Source organism: Lepeophtheirus salmonis, chromosome 3 (assembly GCF_016086655.4).
Source record: "Lepeophtheirus salmonis chromosome 3, UVic_Lsal_1.4, whole genome shotgun sequence".
Classification (NCBI taxonomy): domain Eukaryota; kingdom Metazoa; phylum Arthropoda; class Copepoda; order Siphonostomatoida; family Caligidae; genus Lepeophtheirus; species Lepeophtheirus salmonis.
Genome location: NC_052133.2, coordinates 19,807,883 through 19,834,037, shown reverse-complemented (window position 1 = coordinate 19,834,037; position 26,155 = coordinate 19,807,883). Strand labels below are relative to the sequence as shown.

At 28.5% G+C, this 26,155-nt stretch overlaps 1 protein-coding gene across 1 annotated transcript in view; it reads left to right on the top strand.

The window, feature by feature from the left end:
• The window catches only part of hig (hikaru genki), a 76,761-nt gene that overhangs the window by 29,158 nt on the left and 21,448 nt on the right, over window positions 1–26,155 (top strand). Inside the window, exons 3-4 of the mRNA XM_040707811.2 lie at window positions 7,433–7,521; window positions 23,408–23,774. Of these exons, the coding sequence (XP_040563745.2) occupies window positions 7,433–7,521; window positions 23,408–23,774 (456 nt within the window). The remainder of the gene's footprint in view (window positions 1–7,432; window positions 7,522–23,407; window positions 23,775–26,155) is intronic.

Below are 26,155 nucleotides of genomic sequence, written 5' to 3'. Positions count from 1 at the left end.
TAGAGCTGTATAGTATAGTCCAAAATTAATCATGATGAAAGTGATAAAAATCAATTGTAGGGGGAGTTAGTGGTATATAGTGTAATGTAAGTCTATGTTTATTCTGTCTAGTCCAGTCTTAGGACCGGTCCTTATTACTGACATCCTTCAGACTGTCAGTAATTAACTTATTAAAAAAAATAGAGATGAGTGATGTCATCAAGGACTGAGCTTTATAAGTTTTAGGAGTAATAGGCAGGACTGAACTGAAGAGGTCACACAAAACTAGTGGTATATACTTAAGTATGAAACAGGTTTTTAAAATACTCATAATTTTTTTCCCCGTATCTGTTCAATTTAAAAATGATTGACCAAAGGCTCGGACTCTCATGTTTTTCTTTATAACTTACGCAGTTTCCATAAATTAAAAGAAAAAAAAATATGTTCTTCTATAGTAAAAAGTATACAGTGACGTCATAAGTAATTTGTTTTAATGTATATCTATGATATTACGAACCAAATTTGAGATTCATCCGTTTATTCGTGCAAATATCCAATTGTATAATATATTAAATACTCTAATTCTGTTAATTGAATAATAATTAACTCTCTAATTATTATATATTTATGTATAATGTATCAACATATATTATCTATTTTTTTCCAATCTAATTAAGTCAATGTTTTTATCTAACATATTATTGAATTAATTATACAGCACTTAGGAGCGAATTATATTGCTCCTTTTTGATATATGTTTTTATAATAAAAAAATAGCCAATAATAGCTTACGTTTATTGCTATAATAAATGTTAATTAGGCATTTCTTTGAAAAAAATAATAAAGATATCGAAAGATCGACTGATTAAAAAGATGGGTTTTTTTTCTCAAAGGTCTCACTTTTCTTATAGAACAATATATCTTGGTATATTAGGGTGCCAATCTAGATACAGTGGCCATTAAATTTTTAATTTGGTGGTGGTCTTAACCATATAGTGTGTCCATGCCAAAAGGCTCAAAATATAATATCTAGCTGATCTGAAACTCTCATTTGATAAAGTAGTTATAGATCAGTTTGAAATACATAAAGGGGGATTAAAAACGAACGGTTTTTTCTAGTAGGGAATGTACTAGGAAAGTACTTTGTATATTTCTTTTTTACTAATTTATAATTCCAAATAGCATCATTCAAAAATTATGAAATTATAAGCAAATTCATGAGTATTTACAGTATGTATTACGATTTGAATTAATTATAAAATCTGGTAGTATATCAAGATTTGATTTATTAATTAACAATAGAATTGAAACAAATTGTAACTTATTTTGTGTAGTGTAGGACTATTTTTGTATTTAAAAAAAATTGATTATTTAAAAAAAATGAAGAAGTAATCCCATTTTTTAAACAAACCCAGTTTTTTTTTTTTTCTTTGTGTCGGCTTTTTGCCTGTCTATACTATTTGATATTTACAATATGAAACTTTTGTAATATACATATTATATACGTTTTGTTTGACCAAAGTTTATGTTTTTTCTACATATTATCTGCATTACTTACATAAATTTATTCATTAAAATATATTGTACTGTGGAAGCACTGGTCAGTCCCTCCAGCAATATAGTCCCTACTTTTATTAACACAACCTTGTTTTTAAAATATTTCAGACAATTAGTTTATTTACGTAATGGATAAACGAACACAGGTAATGTTAACTAATTTTGAGCGTACGGATTTCTAATTGGAGCCCTAATTTGGATTCTATAATATCAATTTTTTGCATACAGATATTTTACAAAGTATAATTTTGTTCTATATAATTTCAAAAAAATCTTATTCATAGCAAATTTATGGCAAATTTTGTTCTTATGGCTTAGTAAATTTTGTTTACAAAAAAGTGGGTGATGGTAAGTAAAAGTTTGTAAGAATGAATATCGTCATACTTAATTCATCTCTTTAACAAAAATAGCTGGAACTTCCATGTTTTAATTTACATCTCATTAAAGAATATGGGAATGTTTAGAAAATAAAATTCCCTAATTTTATTGTAGTTTAATTCTTCTGTTAGATTTTTATAATGTGATTATACTACAAATAAGTATACTTAATTTTTTTTAGAACTAAATAAACAGTAATAACTCAAATTGTGTTCTTACTACGTTAATTTATTTTTAATTACAACAACGAGTTAATTTCTTTGCCACTTTTCCAAAAAGAGAAATCCGTCTCAGCATTACCTTGCGAGACTAGGTTTTTTGTTAATTGCTAATGTTTAATATTTGCTTCAAAATTGTTTTTGTTCGGGTATCATGGGAAATATTATGATCCAGTATAAAAATAATAAATACTTTGAAATTTAAGTATTTATTCTGATATTATAACTTTTTTAATCTTATATATCCGAAGGACAATTTTAAAGACTGATCCTAAGATTGGACTGAACTGAACCAAATAAATAAGAAACTACACAAAACGAATAATATTAGACATTTGAATTAAACATGCTTCGAAAACACTATTTTTAAATTATTTAATCAAGAAGATAAAAAAGATCAAAAATAGGGTTTCTATTATGTTTTTCAAATATTCTATGCATTTGGAAATCGTCATAAATATTTACTTTAAAAAAAAAAAAATATGAATAAATAAATTAATCTCTATTACAAATACATTATATGTTTTCGTTTTTATACAAATTCACTTGTTTTGAAGCCTATAATAGGCACATATTTTATTAATAGCGTTTTAATTTTTTTATTTAGAAAGGACGTGTCAAAAAATAAATAAATCAAATCTTATTGTTACAGTAATCAAATGATATTTTAATAAATAATAACCTTCGACTTGAATGTACTTTTCCAACTTTATTGACCATAACTCAAATTCAAGTAGAAGGGTCATTTTGAGAGATTGTTTGCATAAAATATTTTTTATGACAGTTACAATAAGATTCAAATTTATGTTAATGGTTAGACTCACAAAATATGATGTAGTTCTATCCAGCAAATATGAAGGTACTAAATAAAATTATGTTTCATTTATCATAATGATAAATGAAATTTATTAATTTTTTATTGAGATTAATAGAAATACAAGGTTATACCATAACGTGTTTACGACTGATGTTTGATTCCCACCACGATTTTAATATTGATGTCATAGTAAATGAGTGGTTGTGTATTTTGTCAAAATTTGTTCATCCTGCCCAGCAATCGGTATGATACGTAAATTGAAAATTCTAGCAATAGTAACGTCATAGATTATGAGTGGTTGCGTGTTTTGTCAAAATCCGCCTGTCTTGACTAGCAGTTGGTACAATACATCAGATTGAAAATTCTAGCAAGCCCGATTACATGATAGTCTAACCTTGTATTTATATTAGCCTTGACATTTGTCAACAAATTATTACCCTTGTATTGAGATGGTATGCTCCTGATTGTTATCAACATAGAGGAAAAAAATATTTAGAGGCTTGAACTGGCCATAGGGGGATATAATAACTTATAAGATTCTTTGTTTCTCTGGAGACAATGTCAGTTTTCATCATGGGTAATATTTTTTCAGTACAGGAATAATCAGTATAAAATATTATCAAATGCAAAAGATAAGACATAGATATAATTACGCTTTTACCTCGGAGTGTGGTTAAATTTTTCTATCGATTAGTGTGAGTCTAACAATAATTAAAATTGTTTTAAAGAGAAAAATACAATTAATTGAGAGGCAAGCATCTATGTGTTTTCAGGATTCATTATTCACTCATCCTGCAAAATTGTTTTCTTACGGGGTGGTACTCTAGGAAGTGTCAGCTTTTTTAGCTTTTTTAAGTATTGACATACATAAAAAAAAAAAATTTTATAAGGAAGAAAAGGAAATAACATCGTACCTGTGATATGACTAAAATATTTTGGCAAATATATGATACACTGGACGCAAAATTAGTGATTAATTTTTTAATACCCATTGAAAAGAGTGGATCTTTTTGTCCTCACATCAAGAAGTAAATTAAACCAGTATGCAGTGGTCGTAAAACTACAATATTGTTTGTATGTAATCAAGGAAAAGCAAAGGGAAATTGGTACATTTATTTTAAACATGGGAGCAAATTAGTTATAAATTTTGTTTTATAAATCATTTTATCGTTCGTAAATAATTTATCAGATTTATAAAATTTATGTCTTTTTTATACTTTACTGTTGATATTATTGTTATTATTTGAATGGCAGAAGAAATTGAAACTGGTTTAAAAAAACATATATAACAAAGTGACAGGATATTTTTGATGGCAGTTTGAAGCAAATGGTGCTTTTAGTAATGGATTTAATCTTTTGCCTCATATTATCCTTGTTCGTCAATCTCTGAGCTTTTTCTAACATGTTTTTAGCTATCAGTCTAATGATGAATACTAACAGATAAGTGATTTACAATTCTTATATTCGAACTATTACTCTCCCTTTATTTACTAACGTGTTTTTGAAACCTAAACACAAAAAGTAGTAGTATATATATCATTTAAAAAAGATTTCTTCTTATAGGATATTCAAAATCAATGTAGACGTATCAATAAAATATTTCAGTTTTTTTTTATTACAATGTTTTTTTCATATGTAACGCAAAGTACGGGGTGCGGCCTCTATTTAACAACTGACACAATTTAAAAAAAAAAATGAATTTTCCGCTAAACTAATCATCTGATTTTATTCGAAGCCAATGCTCAATGAAAGATGAATCAAAAGCAAAAAAATTTAATAATATAAAATCACCTTAGGCTTCAATTGAGGCCTCAACTTGACATTGGAAACGGTAGTGCAGGTCTTGATAACAGTCTCCTTTGGCAAATTCTGGAATGCCTTCCAGATTCTGGACATCAGCTCGTATTTTTATTCGATAAGGCTCTACTCCCACTCAAATAAATCAATGGGGTTGAGCTCTGGTGAGATTGAAGACCAAACACTGGGTCCAACAATGTAAAAAAAAAAGTGAGAACCAGTTCAACGTTTTCATTGCAATGTTGCATAAAGCAGAGTCTGGTGACCGGGCGATCATCTTGCACACACTCTTTGATCAGCTTTACAGAACAGTTGAAACCCCTAGCAATGGCCTTCATCGATTTGGATGGCTCATTATCAATGGTTTTTGCAAATTTGCAATGAAATCATGACCCTTCTAGCAGTATGATCTCATCTTGTGATAAGCACGCTGTATGGTTGGTTCATAATCACTTCCAAACTCTTTCTATTCCTTCCTGACTTACCAGGTTAACAATATTTGCAATCTTAATATTGTATCGTCCGGGGCAGATTGTAACAACGGCAACTCTACTTGTTCCACAATAGTATAATAAATGCTCGTTGATCGATGCAAAACACTTCTGACTATCCGCCTAAACAACAAACGACGTCCTACGAGTGCAGGTGCTCAAAGTTTGTTTTTAAACAACGGTGGCATGCTGAAAATGGTACATCATTTTTAGTATGGCGGCCTTGCATTAAATATTATTGTATCGTTTTAATAAGAGAAAAAAAAATTATTTAACGTACATTCTTGAAGTTCTAATTGGAAATACAAATCAACATTTGATCAACCCAGCAAGAATTTGTGAATTAAAAAGTAAAGTCCAAATTTGTTAGGAGGGTTTGTGAACTTCTTTCTTTTTTTTATATTTCAACATCCAAATGCCAAATATTATATAGTACTTTTAATTTTTGTTTCACTAAACCACGACCAAAAAAAGAGTCAAAACATTGAATAATTGATAAAACTTCTAGAATATGCATGAAAAATAAAGGAGTTATTAATAGATTTTTCTTTGAAAAATACTGAGGGAATAAAAAAATATCCCGTTCTCTTTAAAACTGGGATGTTCAACCCTCAGAAAAAATGGTTTTATTTTGTTTCGTGGCACTTTTGATCGTATATGGCTCCAAGTTTCATTTTTAAATACTTTCTGTGTTTTTGTTTGTTAAATGATTGATGAAATTTTTTGACAAAAAGAACATTAATATATTTGTATTATTTTAACTGAACAAGGAGAGCAACTCTATATTATTTATAATATAATGTACAAAATAACGAAAATACAATATGTATTTTTGTTTGTTTTTTTGATTAATTGTCTTGATTTTTTTTCATCCAAAATTTTTTATGTAAATAAGGAATTACGATAATACACTTGGAAAATTAATAATGAGGAATATTACAATAATTTTTTTTTTAATAAAAATCCTTCTTTATTACCACTCATTTATGGATGTATATTGGAAAATAATTCATTCATATACGACTGCTACGCTCTGAAAGATATTGAAAACCAATTTTTTTATTGGGTGAATGTGTATAATAAATAATTTGACGCTGTTGAGCTCTTTCCAATATTTGTAGGTTCTGTTTTTGACGTGTAGAGAAAGCCATTTTTTACTTTTTTTAGTTTAACAAGTTATAGTAGTCCTTGTCCATTTAAAAAACCCTTAATTTATAGGAAGGTTAGTTATATGAATATTTATAAAATACATCATTCCTGTGCAGCAAACTGTGCCCCTATTGATTTTATTTGAATGATATATTACAGCAACAAAATTGTATCCATACAAAAGCCATCTTGATCAAAAATCAAGAAATTCGCTTATTTGCTTAATATATATACTCTTCAATTATTTCAGTGAATATATTCAAATTTATGGAATGGATCGAGATATCCTATAATAAAACTATTATCTAGAGTAATGCTTCACAAACTGTATTTTATCATGACATTCCTTAGTGTGATAACCCAATCTATGGAGTGTAGCCTTGAAATTTTTTGTATTATTTACTCAGCATATAACAAACGTAATTTTTCTAGCTATTCTCCGAGACACGCAGACAGTTTTAGAAACATTTGTTTCATTATATTTATATATATTCCATTAATTTTATATTTGTTATGGGATTTTTTTATAACATTAAACATCAGTTATAATAACCTGTTCAAAATGACTTATAAGACAATAATTAATTGTCTTTAAGTTATATTAGACAAAAAATAAAAGGCATAGAAATAGTTTTTTTATTTAACTTTGTGTGTAGATCTATTTAGAAAAAGTAAAGAAATATCATTCAGATTATTTTTTTTCGAAAGTTAAAGTAGAAAAAAAAGTAATTTTGACTTTTAAGACATCACAAAAGTTAATAGTACCGATAAAGACTACTACTTGAACAATTGCTGGGAAGGACTGGGGCCCTTTGGCTCCTATGGGGATAATGCGCTACTTTGATATCAGCTTATAAATATTTTTTTAAACTGTAATAGGGATGAAAGTCTCGAAAGGATTGATTAAAACAATTTATTAATAGAAAGTTTAATCATAAGTGGAAAAATATAAATGTAACTTTGAGAAAAAGTATTATTGCTTTCTTTTGTGTTCTAACCATTATGTTACAAAAAATTAAGTTATAACTGTTCCATTTGTATTTCAGACAAAACATATCATTCCCTTCTCAAGAGCTGTGAATTGAATCTTCATCCAGCAAATATCATCATTACATATCAATTTCAAGAATTAAAGGTAACTATGTTTATTCTTTAAGTAAAATAAAGGTTTATAATTATCGTTTATAGTTCATGTACGGATTTTATTTAATGAAAAAAAAAAAAGAAAAAAAAAGATATCTACAAGACATAAACTGATATCCAAATAATTTTCGTTCCTGTATTTCACAAATTATTGGATGTACTTATATCTTTTATTAACCTTTCTTTTGTTTAGCCACAATTGATTTGATCCATTAGCAGACCTGATCCTAAGGATACAACTTTAAAAAAAAGAAATATTTGTAGCTATACAGTGATAAGATATATCTAGCTGTGGGAATATATATTTGTCATTCTATTAGGAATTTTCAGAAAAGTAACGGATTTGAATAAAATTTAATATACGGTAAGAGTATTATTAAAAAGAGACCATCTCAAAATGAAATTTTGTATCTGTAAATCAATCCAACTCTGAGATCAGAAGCCTTTAATATGAGGAAATGAACATTTAGAAGAATATTGGATAATAGAAATATCGTAAACTAAAGCAACGATAGGCAAGTATAATACATCATTCAAAGGTAGGATGTAATATACGTGCCTATCATGACTTAAATGTACGAACACCGATCAAATATTTACCAAAATTCCATTTTTTTCATTTTTAAGACATCAGAACTTAGAGTTGAATTAATTTACAGATCCAAAATTTCCTTTCTAAAATTATCTACTTTCAGCAATACAACAAAGTAAATTTTATTGAAGTCCGTTTCCTTGTGATTTTTTTTTCATGGAATGACACCCAAATATATTCAGCTATGAACATATATAATATATCAAATAATTGATCTGTCGTTAACCATTGGCAGCATCTACATGATAAAAAAGGCTGACTTGTGAGAGACAAATTTATTTACATAGCAAAATTGTGTGTTAATGAGGGGGTTGTCAATATTATTTAGATTTAGTAATGGTTGGAAGATTAACTTTTTTTTAGAGTAACTTTTATGGAAGACTAACTTGACAGGCCTTGCTAATGAATAAATCTGATCAGAGAGACCAACTATGTGTTGCACACCTTTTAAAAATTACATAAGTTACAACAGATACATTAATTCATTCATCTACTCTCTGTTTATTAAGAATTCCCAAAAATTGATCAACAATATTTTTCTCATTGCATCTTTTATTCTAATTGTACCAAATACAATATCGGAGCAAATACCGCAATTTCTAAGATTTTGTTAGATCCTGATACAAGGCTAATATTGGATGTTTAACCAATTGATTGGCTTTATCAGAACACGTCTATCATCCACAATAAACGATATAAAGACGTATGCCAATTTACGGACATTTATGAAAACATTAAGTTTTAGCCTTGCAATTTTAGAAACTTATGGACAATGTTTTCTAAAAGACTTGAATAATAAAAAAAATCTAAAATGACCTACATTACTTGATTAATATATAATTGAAAGCATTATTGATGTAAAGAAACTGATTTCATTGTTGAACTTAGAGATTTCAAGCCAGATATTTTTCATTCGCTGATGTCTATATTTCAACTCGACTTGATACAATGCTAAAAAGTTCGAATTCGATAGTTAATACAAATGTTGTGTCGATACTTATTTTAATATTGTGGATCATGGTACAGTTCAGTCCAGTCCCACTTTTTGCTCCTTAAAGAAGGGTAAAATCGATCCTTCGTGATGTCATTGAGGTTACTGTTCCTTTTTTAATTATTCAGTTATATAACAAAGTAAAAATATAAATGTTCGTTTTATGTTGCTTCATTATGAAAACATGAATATTTGATGCAAGATATGTACAATACTCGTAACATATTTATCATATATCAAACCATTGACGTTTTAGGAAAATCCCAAGGACGTACAGTTGAGGACCGTTCCCAAGGACGGACAGTCTTAAGGACCCGTCCTAGTACTGGACTGGACTAAATAAATAAGTACCGGCGAAACATTAGTTAGTACTCAAAGCCGGTGATACCATTTTTCTTAAGGGGAGGATCTTTTTTTTCGAATTGCTCAACTGCGCCTTTTTCTCATCTGTTTGAACTCGAAAAATAATATATGTATTTATGTATATCTAAAAATTAATTTTTCTTATTGTATTTTTCCAATAGTTCTTTATCTTAAATAATTAAAAATTCCGAATGACATCCCATCTTTCACTCCCATATCGATATAAGCCACCATTATAAAATAATGACATACTTAATAATTTCTTACCTCGATGAGAGTGAACATCATTTCTATATTAGACACAAAATAATCTCTTTTTTTTTCAAGTACTTGAGAGTTTATTAAATGCATAAAGGGCCTTTTTATCATTTACATTTGTTCATTTTTGGCTACGAGGATACTATATGAGTTTATATATACATTAGAGTAGCCTAAAAAAACAAACATTTTCCTATAAATGTTTGGCTCTCATAGACCTCCAATGTGTTTCTTTAAAGCTAATATTAAAATAATCATAAACTATGTTTAGTTTATATTCTTCAAACCCATTTGAAGATATTTTTGGTTGTAAAAAAGTATTTTATGTGGCAATGCATATTATAAATTGTATCAATATTAACAAAGCTTTAAAATTGAAAATAAAATTATTTTTTTTTATTTTCTCTGCCAACAAAATTTTGTTTCCCGCTCATTTTTTTTTTTTTTGTGTCTTCATTTTTTGGAAGTAGGATTAATGAAAAAGTTATAAATCAATTGTTCTGAAATGAACGGAATCTTTTTACCGTTCGAAACTCCCTTATGGAGGTCATCTAGTACAAAGTTCATAACCTAATTGTCTCAGTCGGAGTCATGCGTCGAAAACGTAAGAATATCTTTCAGTGTTTTCAAATTAACTCCTTGTTGCCTTTTTTTTCCATAATGATGGAAGTCTTGGTTCTGATTATCGTCTGACTGTTAAACAACTCTTAGGAATAGTAGAGTACACTTTACAAAATCTATTAAATCTAAAAACACATTTTGTTCAAATATTTTTATTCTACAAAGTTTATCTAGAACTTGTATCAAAAAATTAGCTCTTAGATTATAACTAATTAGAAAGAACTGAGTTTCCTTATCCTTGTGTCACATTTTATGTAATTTATTTAATTAATTTGATAATGAAATCATTTGATTTATAACAATATTTATTCATTATGTTATATATAGTACAAATTAAATTTTATATTTAATCCTATTAAAATAATAATGTTTAAAGGCTGATTTACAAAATGTTTGGCCTTAATGAAGCTATTTAGTATAATTATATCACTGTGCAAGAAAACATTAATTGTTCTTTTGTCTTAAGGAAAAAAAAACTAAATCATTATACCTAGCACAAGTGGAAAAAAAGTAGTATATTATATTTCAAGACTTCCACCGTCTAGTCAAAAAACGAGATGAGTTAAGATCCATGTTGATTAAGATCCACATTCATAATCAAATTTTACCTACCAGAAAACAAAGTTTGACACCATAAAAGGTTAGGATAAAAGACCAAGGTCACACAAAGCCTTATTATTTTTATAAAACAAGATAACGTATAAAATTAAAATGTTTTTTAAACTTTTGAGGATGAGTAGAAAAAGTACTAAGTAGTCCTTAAGATACTAATAATTGATTAGGTTTATGCTGTGGAAAGAAAATTTTAATTTATAATATTTTTTACTATAACAATGCACATTCAGTATAAGTTTGGTGACCATCAGCCTCAATATCAGCCTATAACCGCCTTCTAACCCTTTTGGACACATTAGCAACGTAGTCATTTCTCATAATCCTACACGGGGTAGAGGTCTTTTCATCCGAGAAAAAAATTACCCGGTTGGTGTTGTGGTTCAGATCATTCAAAAGTTATTTTTGACGTTGGATAGGAGTGGACTCTAAATACCTTTTTCCAGCCTTTCAAATGACCTTACCCACATTAAACCGATGCACCTTCTTCTTCTTGATGTACTCTAGCATCTTCATCGTCGACTTGACCTTAAAGGTCTCCATGATGTCTGCAGCCTTCACTTTGATGGGTTTTCACTTTTGGGTATGTCCTGAATAGTACTTCGTCAGCCAAACGATTTCTTACCCAACAGACGGTGGCCTTACTTACGTTTAAGGCCTTCATGATGTCCGAGGGGGTCCTCTTGGCGCAGATTAAATTATCTAGGATGGCTCTTCTTTCCTCCATCACGACATATACATAATTTATGTTTACAACATGTACATCAAACAAAGGCTTACAATCTAAGCTATTTAAAAATAATTGGAACTTTAAGATTTAATCGAAAACATTTATTTAACTTTATTTTTAGAAAGTCTCAATACTTTTCTACACCCGGTATATCTTAACAGTAAAACACCATTTATTTTTGGGAGTTTAAGGTCACATAAATGGTTAAACATGCAAAACCCATGCATAACTTTTAACCAAATTGAGATATATAGCTTAAATTAAGTTTTTAGGGGTCAAGGTCGCACAAAAAAAAAAAAAAAGAGATACAATAACTTAAATTATTCATATTTTTTTTATTTTTAGGGAGAATGATTTTGGCGTAGATTAGTGTTCTCTCGAATACCCATCACAGATATTAATGATGTTGTTTTTTGTTTTTTTTCAAATTGTTTATTTTTTTTCCCAAAAAAATAAAAATATATAAGAAAACAAATCCGTAAATATAATCTCTCCAGAGGGTCAAGGCCGTCTTTGCAACCTTCCAAAGAATTTTTTGTTATGACAGAGCTTTGAAAAAACTTTGTCACAAAAATTGAAGGTCCCAAAGGTCAAATGAAATCTGTATGGATGAGGATAAAAGACATTGCAAACTTTGAACTTGATATCAAGAAAAACTACAAAATTCTACAGTCAACACTTTTAAGAGGGTTGATGGAAAAAAAAAAAACTTGGGGATTAGATAGTGAGACTTTCTGAAGTTAATAATTCATACCCAGAACCGAACCCAAATTATAGTGAGGCAGAAAAAAAGTTCAAAACTACAAGTCTGTTTGGAGATCATCAAACTATACCTTTGGGATTATTGGAGACCAGTCTAATATGCCTCAAATTATTCCTGTTGATGGCAACTTGGTTAACTTAAGGTTTAAGAGAGTCCACCAGCAGTGTCAAAAATGCTTCCATTTTAGTCAGTCCAGTCAGTTAACTAATCTGGCAAAATACTTCAGATTTTTGACTATCCAAAATTTATTGTTTTTCGAGAAAGTGAGTTGCATGCAACTATAATCGAGAAAAATGAATCAAATGCCAATAAGGATATAACTTCAATGACAAATAAAAATACTAGTAATCCTAATGAAAGTGTTCTTATGTATATACTTAGAAACACTCAAGGAGGTTGACAACAACTTTGTTATTGATAAAGAAGCTGAGGGTCAGGTAACCTACATTCCAGATGTTCTCACAGAATCACCTGATAAAGAAGTTGGGATTAATGATCACAAAAATATGACTCAAGATGAGCATGAAGGGGAATTATTATCTCTGGGTACTATCAAGGAGAAGGAACAACTTGTTTCAATTAATAAGTCCCAAAATAGAAAATTGGGTTTCTACACGTGTAAAGAAATTCAGTATAAGTTTGCCTGAGGAATTAGTGATTAATAAAGAAATTGAAGTTTGAATATTGAAAAACCAACCAAAAGACAAAATCAAAAGTGATATTTCATACCGAAAATCAAGAAAACCTACTGGTGATATTTCTTTAGAAAATATTATTCTGTCTAGATCAAGATCTGCCTCCTATACAAAAGACTTGCTTTAGAATCTCAAATGGGAACAGAAGGTAATGAGCAACCCCTAAAATTATTTAAAAAATTATGATCTCCTTTTTATCTTTAAACTGCTTATCCTTTTAGAGTTTGGGGAGAAAATATGAATTGATATGATTATTAAATTTTTTAGAAACTTCTGATATTATTATAATATCTGACATGAGATGCAGTTGATAATCACTTTTGCTTACCAGAATGGTAATGACGTTTTCAAACTGTTGATTTAAAAATGTTTATCCAAACTAAAGATTTTTGTCGACAAGAAGGTGCAAGACGTGCCGAGAAAAGAAGAAGACAACTGAATGAAATTGAAAATGTAAAAAAAAAAATAATATTTTAAATTGTTAAAAAATATATGTTGGGCCAACAAGCATATAAGATTTATCGAAATCAAAATTAGAATGTTTGCAGTTTGAGAAGAAAAATAACCGTTCCAATAACTTATCAATCATACTTAAAAATTGTATAGAATCGAATTATCCTGAATTAGTTTGTAAGGAGATGGGGTATTTTTACTCCAATATGTATAATTGTATAGACTGCAAATATACATCAATTATTGCAGATGCAATTTAAAAAATGATTCTCTCTGTGAAGACCTCAGATGCAGGTCTGATAAAGAACTTTCATTAATAAATGAATATAACAATATGGTTGAAAGTCACCTTTCTGGTTTCTTTCAAGAAGAAATTATATGTGCTATTGATAAAAATACAAAATTAAATAAAGCTATTGGTCCATTGGGTTGATATTTTTTTTTGGAAAAAATATATTTCCTATCTTGCTCCAATTTTACTCTTGTTTTATGATAAAGTTCTTCCCTTACTTCGCTTCAGAGGGTCACATCGTCTTGCTTTCGAAACAAAACAAAAAAAGATACTATATATTTTTAAAATTTAAGACCTCTTGTTATGCAAAATTGTTTGTACAATATTTTTCATTCGTAGTCACTATACAAAGTTTCAAGAAAATTTTTACATGGATCACAATATCATTTTGTAAAAAAAACAAGTATCCCTTGTACACGGCAGACTCTTGTCAAGTCTAAAAGTGGATTAACAGTCATGGAAGAGCATTTTGCCAAGGCTTTTTATGTTCAGTCACACAAGTACATAATAAAAACGCTGTACCGAAAAGGATTTGGTGGTTTTATAATTTGTATGGTTGCAGTTACCTTAGCGCGTACTCATACAATGATTAAATGTAAAAACGAATTCGAATATTTTTTGAACAACAGGGGCGTTCGTCAGGAAGATCCTCTCTCCCCAATACTTTTTATTACAATATGTCTTGATGCTGTGATACAAGAAATAGATGACAGAAATGGAATAAAAGGCTTTCATTTGACACACTCAAATTTAAAATGTCTATGTTATGGAGACTACTTAACGATAATATTTTTTGGGAGTTCGTATAAGGGGATAAAATCAATCAAAAAAACGTTTTGGGTCTTATACATTCTCTAAATTATCTGGTTAGTTGTTGTATGAAGAGAAAATTGACACTTTCAGTCCGTATAACGGGTTACATGAAAAGGCATAGCCTCATTTTAAATTAAAATGAAAGTTACAAATCTTGGGATCTTGGATAGACGAAGGAAGTTGCGAAATGAATGGCAAAGATATTTGTAAAAGAATTAGGAAAACGACTTTTTCCTTTTCTTCTTTCAATTTAAAAGTATGGGATAGGATCAGGGGATAGAATATTTAGATTATTTGTAAAGTAAAGCACATTTTCCGTGTTACACCTTTCAACAAGGGTATTACTTGGGAAATATCATTTCTAGAAAACTCCTACTTGAAATAATTAACAAAAAAATATAATCCACCAAGGAGTCTATAACCAATTGAATTCCAGGGGCCTGGGTGTGATAGATTTTGTTTTTCTATGGAAATATCTAAGTTTCTATTGGATTAAAAATTTATCGTAACATGAAAATTATTTAAAGAATCATTCAAATGGATTTTTGAATGCCAAACCAATTGAAATTTAAGCTACGCCCAGAATGAAGACTTTCGGATTTTTTATAGTATTATCATTATACTCGAAGTGTTTTAAATTTTTGTGATTGTGCAAATAAAATAGTAAAAAAGTTTGCATTATCTTTACAATGGGAGATACCAACTAGAGGTTGTAATAAGAAAAATGTTGTGTGTAACATACCCTTCAATATTGCTGCAGTTGTTAACTTGACAGATGGATTTTGACTTTTATTCATCAATTATTGGAACAAACAGTAAAACGTACTCGCGTCACTATTCAACGCATATTTGGAAAGACGCAAAATTAAAAAACCGTTGCTAAGAAAGCCTTAAGGCAAGCACCAATTCCTTTTTTTACGTTGAACGAAAGATTATTTAAATACAGATTATCCGAAACTCTCGAGCCGGCTGCCAAATATTTTAATGGCGAACAGGGAATTTGCTTCTTCTATCAATGTTCTAAAGAAACAACCAATCATACTTTGTGGGAATGTCAATCTTTATCTAAAATTTATGGGAATGTTATTAAAATGGTTAGTACATTATTCAATAAACAACTGGGAAAGAAGGTTTCCTCTCTGCTTCTAATAATCAGAGAGTTACAAATCTGTATGATAATATTTTATTGAATATTTGAAGCTCTTTTTTTTTCTATTTATAAGTCCTTTTAATTTTTGTTTGTCTACATGTTTTAACGAATTCTTTTTCCAGTATATTGTGTTATATTATACTAAGACTATAAATGTTTAAATACAAGGCAATAAAGGTCAATCGAAAAAAAAAACAAGCTACCAATAATGTCGTCGGCAAGGCCGGCTCATAGATCAGACCTCTTTATAACAGTAATTCATTTTCTCCCCCAAAATCATATGTTATATGATTTTGGTCTTAATTCAGTAATACCATAAGCCTCTTCCCCACCTTCTCAAAAATATCATCCTTAATTATAGTATTGACAGTATCATTCCATTATAATATTAATTCGAATGATGCTATAAACTTATAAATGGCATTACAGGTCATCTACAATTTATTTTTATTGAATTTGCAAAAAAGGACAAAGAAAGATATAATTTTATTGACTTTTATAGAAAAAAAGATATATATAAAAAATAAAATGTTTTATAGGTCATTAAAATCTCTTGAGCCTATATAAAAAATCTTTTAATGGTTTGTCTAGGTGTACGTAAACAAAGTAAAAAATATTATGAGCAGATGGTTTCAATTAAATACTATGAGATTTCAAATACACGATTTGAGCAGTTTGACCATTTTTTGGTAGTAAAAAAATCATGCATCGGATTGCAAATATATAATTCATTAATAGCTAATGAAACAAAAAAAAGTGCAAAATCATTTATGAGCCTTCAAATTTATGTCAAGCTATTCAAAAATATGAATAAGAAAAAGCACTAAAACCTTTTGTTTTGGATAATTACTCTTACATGGGTACTGACGCGTTTAAAACGGTACTTCAATAAATTGACTAAAACTAGTCCTTAAAGTGCTACAACGTTATAAAAACACCAAAATCCAAATTATGAGCATTTCTCTATCTCCTCAAATGTATTACTGTATCAAAAAGTACGATCCCTATTTAGGTATCAAAACCGGTAAAAATATGGTATCGTCACCGCACTAGTAGTAATTAATTAAATATACCTGATTCCACAATTTTAAAGTTATAAGAGGAAAAAGTTTACCTTATAATTTCTCACTAAAATCTGGTTAATGAGTTTTTACGGTCATGAGATAACTAATGTTATTTTAAAAATATCTATGCTTATACTAGACAATTATATTTTACAGAAAATAAATGACAAAATTCACCTATTACATCATTTTGTTATAGAAAGAATAAAAACATATACATTTGTTTTATATTTATAAAAAACAATTTCCATTGACAAATTTAATATTTAGTACAATTTTAAAAATTCTATGTTTGAATGCAACGAAAAAAAGAGACCATACTGCTTAAAAATTGTCATTAGTAGTTTTATTAGGATACTAATAGCAAGACCCAGCATTGATTGGTGTTATTAGGCATCGACAACAGACAGACAGACAAACCTTGCTTAATTAATATAGATATGTACTCCCTTTTTGTTTTTTATATGACGCACTGAGCTTTAGCTACAAACAATAGTTGCAGGTTCCTGTATTATTATTTCTTAGAAAACGCAGTTCTAAGATATTAAGCGCACACTCAAAAATGAGGCCTCCATAGAGAGACAGACAAACTTTCTAATACTAATACAAAATTCCCCAATTTTTAATTTCTATACAAACTTTATTGTTATTGAAACAAAAACTATAAAAAATCTAAAAATTGCAATCATAGATTCTAAAGGACTTCTTTTAAATCAAATTTTGTTATACTTTTGTCTGCCATTAAAATGTATAAACCCTTTTTACCATCAACTCTAAAGATTAGACTTATATCTGACCATGATTTATTAGGGGTATTTTTTTTAATATGAAGTGCAGACATTTAGCTACACATGCTCGTTCCTACAAGATTGCTTCATAGATTTAGTAGTTAAACTCAAAAATGAATGTCTACACAAACATTCAAACAAACGTTGTTATATATATTAGAATATTTAAAAAAGTTATTTAGTTGTCTCTGAAAAGTTATTTTTTGTCAAAAAAAAAAAGTGTTTACATAAGTTGAATATTTTTTTTTTTAAATGACACTTCCTAGATATTTAAAGGGGTTTGACGAAAAAAGGGAAATTTGTGAACTTGTTTAACCCATAAAAAAAAAATTACTAAACTAGTTTGAGATCCTTTCATCCTCATAACTTCATTATTATAGCTCTAAACTTTTATTTATTCATATAAAAAAAAAAAAAAAAACTATTGTTAAAATTCCACATATTATACTTTTCATAATTGGAATTGTTGTTATTTCCCAAGTTTGCATTACCCCCCCCGTATTCATGAGGACCATTAGATTTAGATAAGGTAGGGTTATAATTAGCTCGAGAGGTTCAGCTTATTTCATACCTAAAAAGCATTTCAGCTTTCTTTAATGGATCCAAGAATGGGAGTAAAAAAGGCAAACGCATTTAATTAAGCTTATTTCTAAATATGGACATATTGTGATATGAGAGCTAATTGTTTTTCGTCATGTGAAAAAACATGCTCCTGAGGGTTTACTTGGTTATGTGCTATAGTCATGAAATCAAGTATTTTACTTAATGGGATTAGAAAGGGCTTTATATGTAATATAAAAAAAGATATTCCATATTGCTTTTATAGATTCGTCATTTTTTGGATATGTGAATGGAAGTTTACTTATATAAATGTTTGTATATTTAGCTATTAAAAATATTTGTCTGGGGTGCGTAACAAAAATATATTTTAAGTGAATTAATTTGATACTTGAATTTATACTTGTGAATTTATAATCTCAAATAGTAGTAAAGTTTGTAATATGTTGCGGATAGATTATTTCTAAATTAGTAGATTATTAACAAAAAAAAACATTTGGATTACAGAATAAGAGACATTTCTGTCCATAAATATCTCAATTTTTCATATTTATCATTGGGGAAGAATCGTAATAAAAACCCATAAAAACATTCTTTGAAACCTTGATAACCCTTTCACATCATCTGGGTTCATCAATGTATCATTTATTCTTTTTTTTAATACCAAGTGATCATAAATAGCTTTGAATCTGAAAAATACACTTTATGATTTTTTCTTCAGGCCCTGATTGTGATAGAAAAACTTCAGCCATATTTGAAATTAGAGCATGAAATTATACTAAACTTTGCAAATTTCGGTCGTAATACATTTTTGCTGTTAAACCTTGTGATTGATTTCAAATTTTGTTAACAACTATTATAGTAATGAAGTACCTTTTACAAATAAAAATGGATATGGAAAAAATATAATAAACAGAGAATTAATATAAAAGATGGTAAAAAAATTGACACAAACAAGATATCAAAAGTATATTTCAGACGCAAAAGTGGATAAACATCCCAGATCTAAGGATTTAGGTCAATATTTCTAATACTTTTATATGTGAAATCAAATTAATAATATATTCAAACCAATGGGCGTGCCATTGCACATTTTTTGTTTTGGACTACAATAAATAATTAAAAGTTATACATTGCAACAAAAAGAAGTAAATAATCCGAAACGTACTATTCCACTGTTGGTGTACCGAATGTGTATTTGAAGTTCAAAATGGGACCGGCCGATTAAAAGAAGAAATTATCACCAATTTCGCCATTTATTTATAGAAACTGTCTCATTTTTCTTTTTATCGATTATAGCAAAAGTTGTTATTTTATATAAATGTGAGATGACAATCATTAAAAACACAAAAACTGCCCATTTTTTGCGAAAATAGTTTATTTATAATACTCATATTTTTTTAAATATGCTGGGATTTCTTTGAATCAAATATCCCAAATAAGAAAGCAACAAGATCCCTGGAGACTATCCACTTTCTAATTGTAAACAGATGCTTAATATTATTGTAAAATAAGATATCTCGTTATTTTTATTAAACGTTCAGTAACTAGCATTGCTAATGACGATAATTAAAGTAATCTTGAAAAACATGCATTTTCAAGTGTTTCTATTTTTTTTTTTTCCTTTCATTTCGAAGAAAGTAGTAATTTATTCAATTAAAATAATTAGTTTCTTTTTAATATAATAATACTAATAATCTAGTCAAATGAAAGAAACTTTATTCAAGAGTACATTAGCTTTTTTTTTTTAAAACTGTAATGTGTTAATGATTGCAATAAAAGTCCAATAACTACAATGCTGATATATATTGAAAACAATCGTTATTTTCTGATCAAATCTTGAACAAAATGGATTGTTGAGATATTTGACGACTAATTTACATGTATATAATAATGATTATTATATACATTAATATTGTAAAAGGTATGGATAATTAATCTTGAATGTTGAATAAGTTGTCAGGACTCCTTATTTTTGCTACTTTCAGAGGTGTAATGCAGCAAAATTTGAATTAAAAAGAACATGAATATTTCTTTACAGGTCTGAAGGTACCCAAGGCATCAAAAAATTATACAACGTTACCTAATGTTTTTGTTTATTCTTTCCTTTTTTAAAGCGAAGTTTTAAATATACAAAAAGCTAGTCATATGCTAAAACACAATCTGCGACCCAAAAAAAATTTCAGACGACTCTTCAATACTCATTTTGGAACCAATTTGAATTATATTTAGTACAACAATATGTTTCATTTTGTGAATTGACAAACAATCATTATCAAGCCGTGAATCGTTATTTAATTAATATCATACTGCAAATCATATGTATCTCAATGAATCACTGCAAAAAAAAAACACAATTATGTCATAGCTCATTTAAACTTTTAATGAAGTTGATCATAACACAATTAAATATCAGTTCAGACTATAGTTTTAGATAAGACCCAATAAATAATTATTTTATAATCCTTCAGAGACGCAATTTGATTAGTTCTAGAAAATTGTACATATATCTTATACAAAACAGTTTTTTCAAATATGTAAAAAAAAAAAAAAATGTTAATCCAGATACTACATAAAGTAACAAATGTTATTTTTTCTCATTGCCACATTTTTTTTTACATCTGTGTATTTCCCATATATGTAGGCACATATATAGAAAAATCTTTTAGTGACAAATAATCTCTAATTAAATACTTTTTAGAAATTGTGTATACCATTTATTTATTGATGTGATTTGGCTCCAATCCCTAATGGATGTACTCTACAAATAGAAGAAACAAAGTTATAATGTATTTTCTGTAGGTTTCTATATCCTCAACATATATAATACATATATCTAAAAATAATTGTATTAAAGAATTGTTGTAGTATTTTCTTATCAGGTACAAACATAAGAAAGAACGAAATGGATGTATGTGTGTAATGATAGATATTGACTAAAAACTAGGGTAACAATATGAGCCTACAAAAAGTTTTTCTATTTTATACTTGCTAAAGATGCAATACAACTTTTGTGCTTTCTAAATATGTATGTAATAATGTTATTTGCTTCTGATAGTTTGTGTTAGAGTAAAATGTAACATGAACTCATGATGCTACCCAAACTTTTCTATATATGTCATACTTTTGTTCAAGACAACCCTTTTTGGAAAAGAAAAAATAATGGTAGTTTTCGTCTTCTGAATAAAAAAACAACATTTGTTATCAAATAAAGCAAATGTTGCTTTGATGATACGAATTATGAGTTAACTTTTAAATTGTAAAACTTCATAGTTGACACGCTATTATTATATCCGCTAGGATATTAAAAAGTTTATTTTCAACTAGCAATCAAGACACTTTGCAACTTTAAGTCACGAGGTTTTTCATTTTTTTTTTCTTTCTTATCTTTTATTGCACAATGTTATCTTAATTACATCTGTTAACCTTTGTACCTTTAAAAAGAGAAAAGAAAGGTCAAAAATCAGTTGGAAAATTTTCTACTTTGTATATTTTTGATTCATTACCATATTTTGCAAATTAATTATAGATGTTGCAAAAAATATTTTTTGTCTGTTCTTATTTTTATCTACTTCAACGATAAATATGGAAAATAGGGATATATCAGTCTGTAAAGAAGACGTATTGTTCGTTAATAAGTTATTTTTGAAGTAATAATCTTCAAAATCAAATAATATTTTCCCCAACCTTCTATTTTATATTATGAATTCACAAGTATAAAATATAATGGTAAAAAAGTAATAAATTGGCTGATTGATGTTTAAATACAGGGTGGTAGCAAAGTCACTTACTTTTTCCAAAAAGCAATAAAATAAGATTTAATGGATCAAAAAAGTTTTATTCTAGTTGCATAATCATAATACTCATTTTAAGGTTTTGATTAACTTTTTTATCTAAATATCCCGTGTTTTTTTCCCTTTTTTGTTTTTTTCTTAATTATTTTTCATTGAACTATTTTTGAGGGATGGGTATTCAATCCAAAAATATACAAATTTAATCAAAAAAATATTTAATTTCATAAGTTTGGATGATTAGTTTATTAAATAATTAGTTTTGGCGATTTTGAAAAGATCATTAAAATGAATATTTTTCCAGAATAAATCTGGTTCCAATTACCCAGTTTGAACATATTTAGAATTTTTGCGTAATGTCAAATCTGGTAACACTGAATTAATTATTTAGCATCTTTATTAGTGGAGTCATATGCTTTTCAAATATTTTTGCAAATTTCAAATTATGAAAATGAAAAAAAAATCAATTGTTTATAGTTAAGAAATTAAAGCAAATAACTAATTTTCATAAATCAGGAGATACATATCAACTTGTTTAATGTTATAAAATATTCTGGCAAATAGTTTTAGCAGTATTTAACTTGACAGCAAACGCAGGTTCCTCACTACTCCAACGCATTATAGCAACTGACTGTATTTTAATAAAAAAAATTGAATCTTGCTTCGAGAATAAAACCAAACTAAGTATTTAAAGCGCTGTAACAAAGGAAAAAACCATTAGTTATAAATAAATACCATTGAATCAAAGTATACACTAAATATTTATATTACTGTCAAATGAATTATTTTAACATTGACATGCATGGCTGCTTAATACTTTTATTTAAGTAACCCTGGTCAAAATGTCCATTTAATCGGCTAAAGTAAACACAACGCCAAACAAAACATAAGCAACGTATGTACAAATATCATGACTTATATTTTACGATTTTTTGACTTACAAAAACTATTATTTTTGTATTATTTCTCCAACCACCCCGCCCAACTTTAATGTTTCAAACAATGCCTTACATAAAGATTTTTTCTAAATATATACATAATGATAAAATACAATCGCTTATGCAAATAAGTTTAAGCTAAACTTTTTGAATGTATTCAAACACAGTGTATAAATGGAGAAATAAAAAGTTTCAAGTTAAATATTTGATTTACTAATAAATATTCCTTCAGAAATTATACATCTTTATTCAAGTATGGTAAATAGCCAACTATATTGTAGTTCTATTGAACATTTGAATTGTAAACATAATTATATACAGTTTTGATTTGAAGTTTACCTGCATTATTTGGAAGTTGAATTTGGCTTCAATTTATTTTTTAATCCCTTCAATTTCTCTTTTTCAGTTAAGTCAAAGCACAGTCTTCCCTGATGGTGACATTGTGGAATTTAGATGTTTTGGGAGTCCTGGGGATTATTTCATTGAAGGAAACTCATCCTTAACTTGTCATAACGGTATCTGGGACTCTCGAATCCCCTTTTGTCGAAAAACATCCTCACGAGCAAACTTTTCTGAAGATGAGCCACCCAGACTTGTGGTTCATTCCTCAGTCAATGGAGTCAATAATGAAGAAGAGGATCGAATCATCACAGGTCCATCCGGTGAAGTCCTAATTTATCCTGGCTCTATACTTCACATCGACTGTGTTTATTCTCGTAAGAAAGGGAATCCTCAATGGTCCTGGTCTCGTCATGTCAAAGTGTATCCAACAGGTACTTGATTCGTTTTTTTTTGTTTTTTTGTGTTTAATGAATAACAAGTGAAAAAGGTTGCTGAATAAATCAAATAGGAGTTTATGCCTTTTTCTGCATGAATTTGGTTATAAAATACATAAGAATTCAATATGAACATAAATATATCATATTTTGAATGTAGTACTCGAAGTTTATGTTAAAGTTGAAATTTTACTAAAAGATAAATACAATAACAGGTTATTAGACAATTCAATTTACTTATGATACTCATAAAAAAAAAAATATATATATAAATAGACATATTACATTATTACTAAAGGCTACCGACTGAGAACCCTAAACTTGCAGAAGTATTTAATTACTATTTTATCAACGTAATATTTAATAACGGTAATTTTGTTCAACAACTAAAAGACAGCTGAAACAAACATAAATCAGTTTTTTTTTTATCTCATGTCTCTAACTGTATAAATGTGCAATCTCCTCTGCACCGGTGTTAGTTCAGAAAAGGCTTTAGAGACCGTTGGCATCTCCATTCGGACTCCTTATACCATAAATAAGTCCATTACTGGCCCATACAACTAAGAAGAACAATAAGAAGATATTCTATGGACACGGCCTTCTTCGTCAAGACCAGCCAATTTGTTCACTAGCTTCACAAGCTCTTATTGCTTGTGAAAGAGGATATGTTGAATAAACAATATAAGCAAATAAAGTCTCTTTTTTTAAATTGGTATTATCTTGTCTTTTCTTGATTCCATTAAAATAAAGTTTTTGTTATTGAACCATGCGACTGCAAGTTTAAAGTCCCCAAACTGTATATCAATTTTAAGTAAAAATCGATCTGTTGTGTAGAAGCCGGATAACTTAAAATTGAAGAGACCAGACATTTGCGTTCGAGTTATGAAAAATAAAAAAAGCTTCAATTTTTTTGTCAAGTGTCCGTGTACTTTCTATAATTAATTTAATAAATTGAGATATTTAAACACAAAAATTGTATTTTTGAATAAAAACCATCATCCAAATACTAGCAGAAGGCCTATAAAGTCTTGAATGATCTAATTAAAACCAGAGATATAAAAAAGAATACTTAAAGAAATGTTTTTATCAATAATATACAGAAGTACAAGAATTACTATATTATAATTTAAGTTTATTAATGTCTGTTAGTTAACCAAAAATAATGTTTTTCTCTATGAAGCCAGATGAAAGATACTCCAAAAATTTGTACCTCTGGTTTAAAAAATAAAAAATAACCTTATCAATGATTTAAAATTTATCCACTAATAATGATTATGAATCGAATTTTGATCTAAGATTGTTAATATTAGAAATGTGAAATGGAACATTTTTTAGTCTCTGTAATAACCACACCTAAGATAACGTAATTAAAATATTGTAGCTCTCAGAGACATCAAATCAGCTAATCAATTTAGCGGTGTAACTCAGTGTTGTGCTGCATCGGTCCTTATTTATTCGGTCCAGTCTTAGAATCGATCCTGTCGGTCTTTAAACGTCGGTAGTTTATAAAGCCAAATCTGAGATATGTATATATCTCTCGATAGTACAATCCATTCACCGTAACTGTTGCATCAGGCTCATATTCGAAAAAAGTAAGGTCCAATAATCTCGCTGGACGATAAACCGACCCAAACAGTTACATGTTTAGATGGAGAGGCTTTTCAACAATAAATCTTGGGTTTTCCGAGTCCCAGATGGTACACTTTTGCTTGTTGATGTAGCCATCTAGGTGGAAAAATATCTGGTGGAAAATTTCATAAGAAGATACTGTACTATAAGTGGAGCTGCGATGGCCATTTGGCTGATATTTTTTTTCAATTACTAATGCATACCTGTCTCTTTACATTGAAATAAACATCCGATCATTTATCTGAAAAGATGTCATTTTTCTTTGAATATCGAAATACACTTCTTATTAGAAAACCCTATATAATAGAATAATTCAAAAAAGGGATAAAAACACTAATGATGTCACAAGGTATCTATTTTACATTATTTAGGCACTGATAAGTGGGGATGCACGGAATGGGACAAAATTGGGCTGGACCGGGTTGCTTGGTCCTAAATAAGAACCGATAATACACTAACTCAGAGGACAACAAGTTTGGGGGAAATCAACTGAAATTAATGTGCGTAGGTTCAATACCCGGTTGCTCCTAGAGAAGAATATATACTTGTAATATTCATATTGACTTCAATTTACCAAATTGATTAATTTTAGTACTCAAATGTCTACTTTTAAAATAATCGGTGGACTTCATCTGATCGATAGAGAGGGGGGGGGGAGATCAGCTAATAATTTTTGTGTCGAGGGGGATAATAAAGCAGCTGTACTTATTTTGCTATTTTATTTCAGAGTAGCTTTTCTTTAATTCATT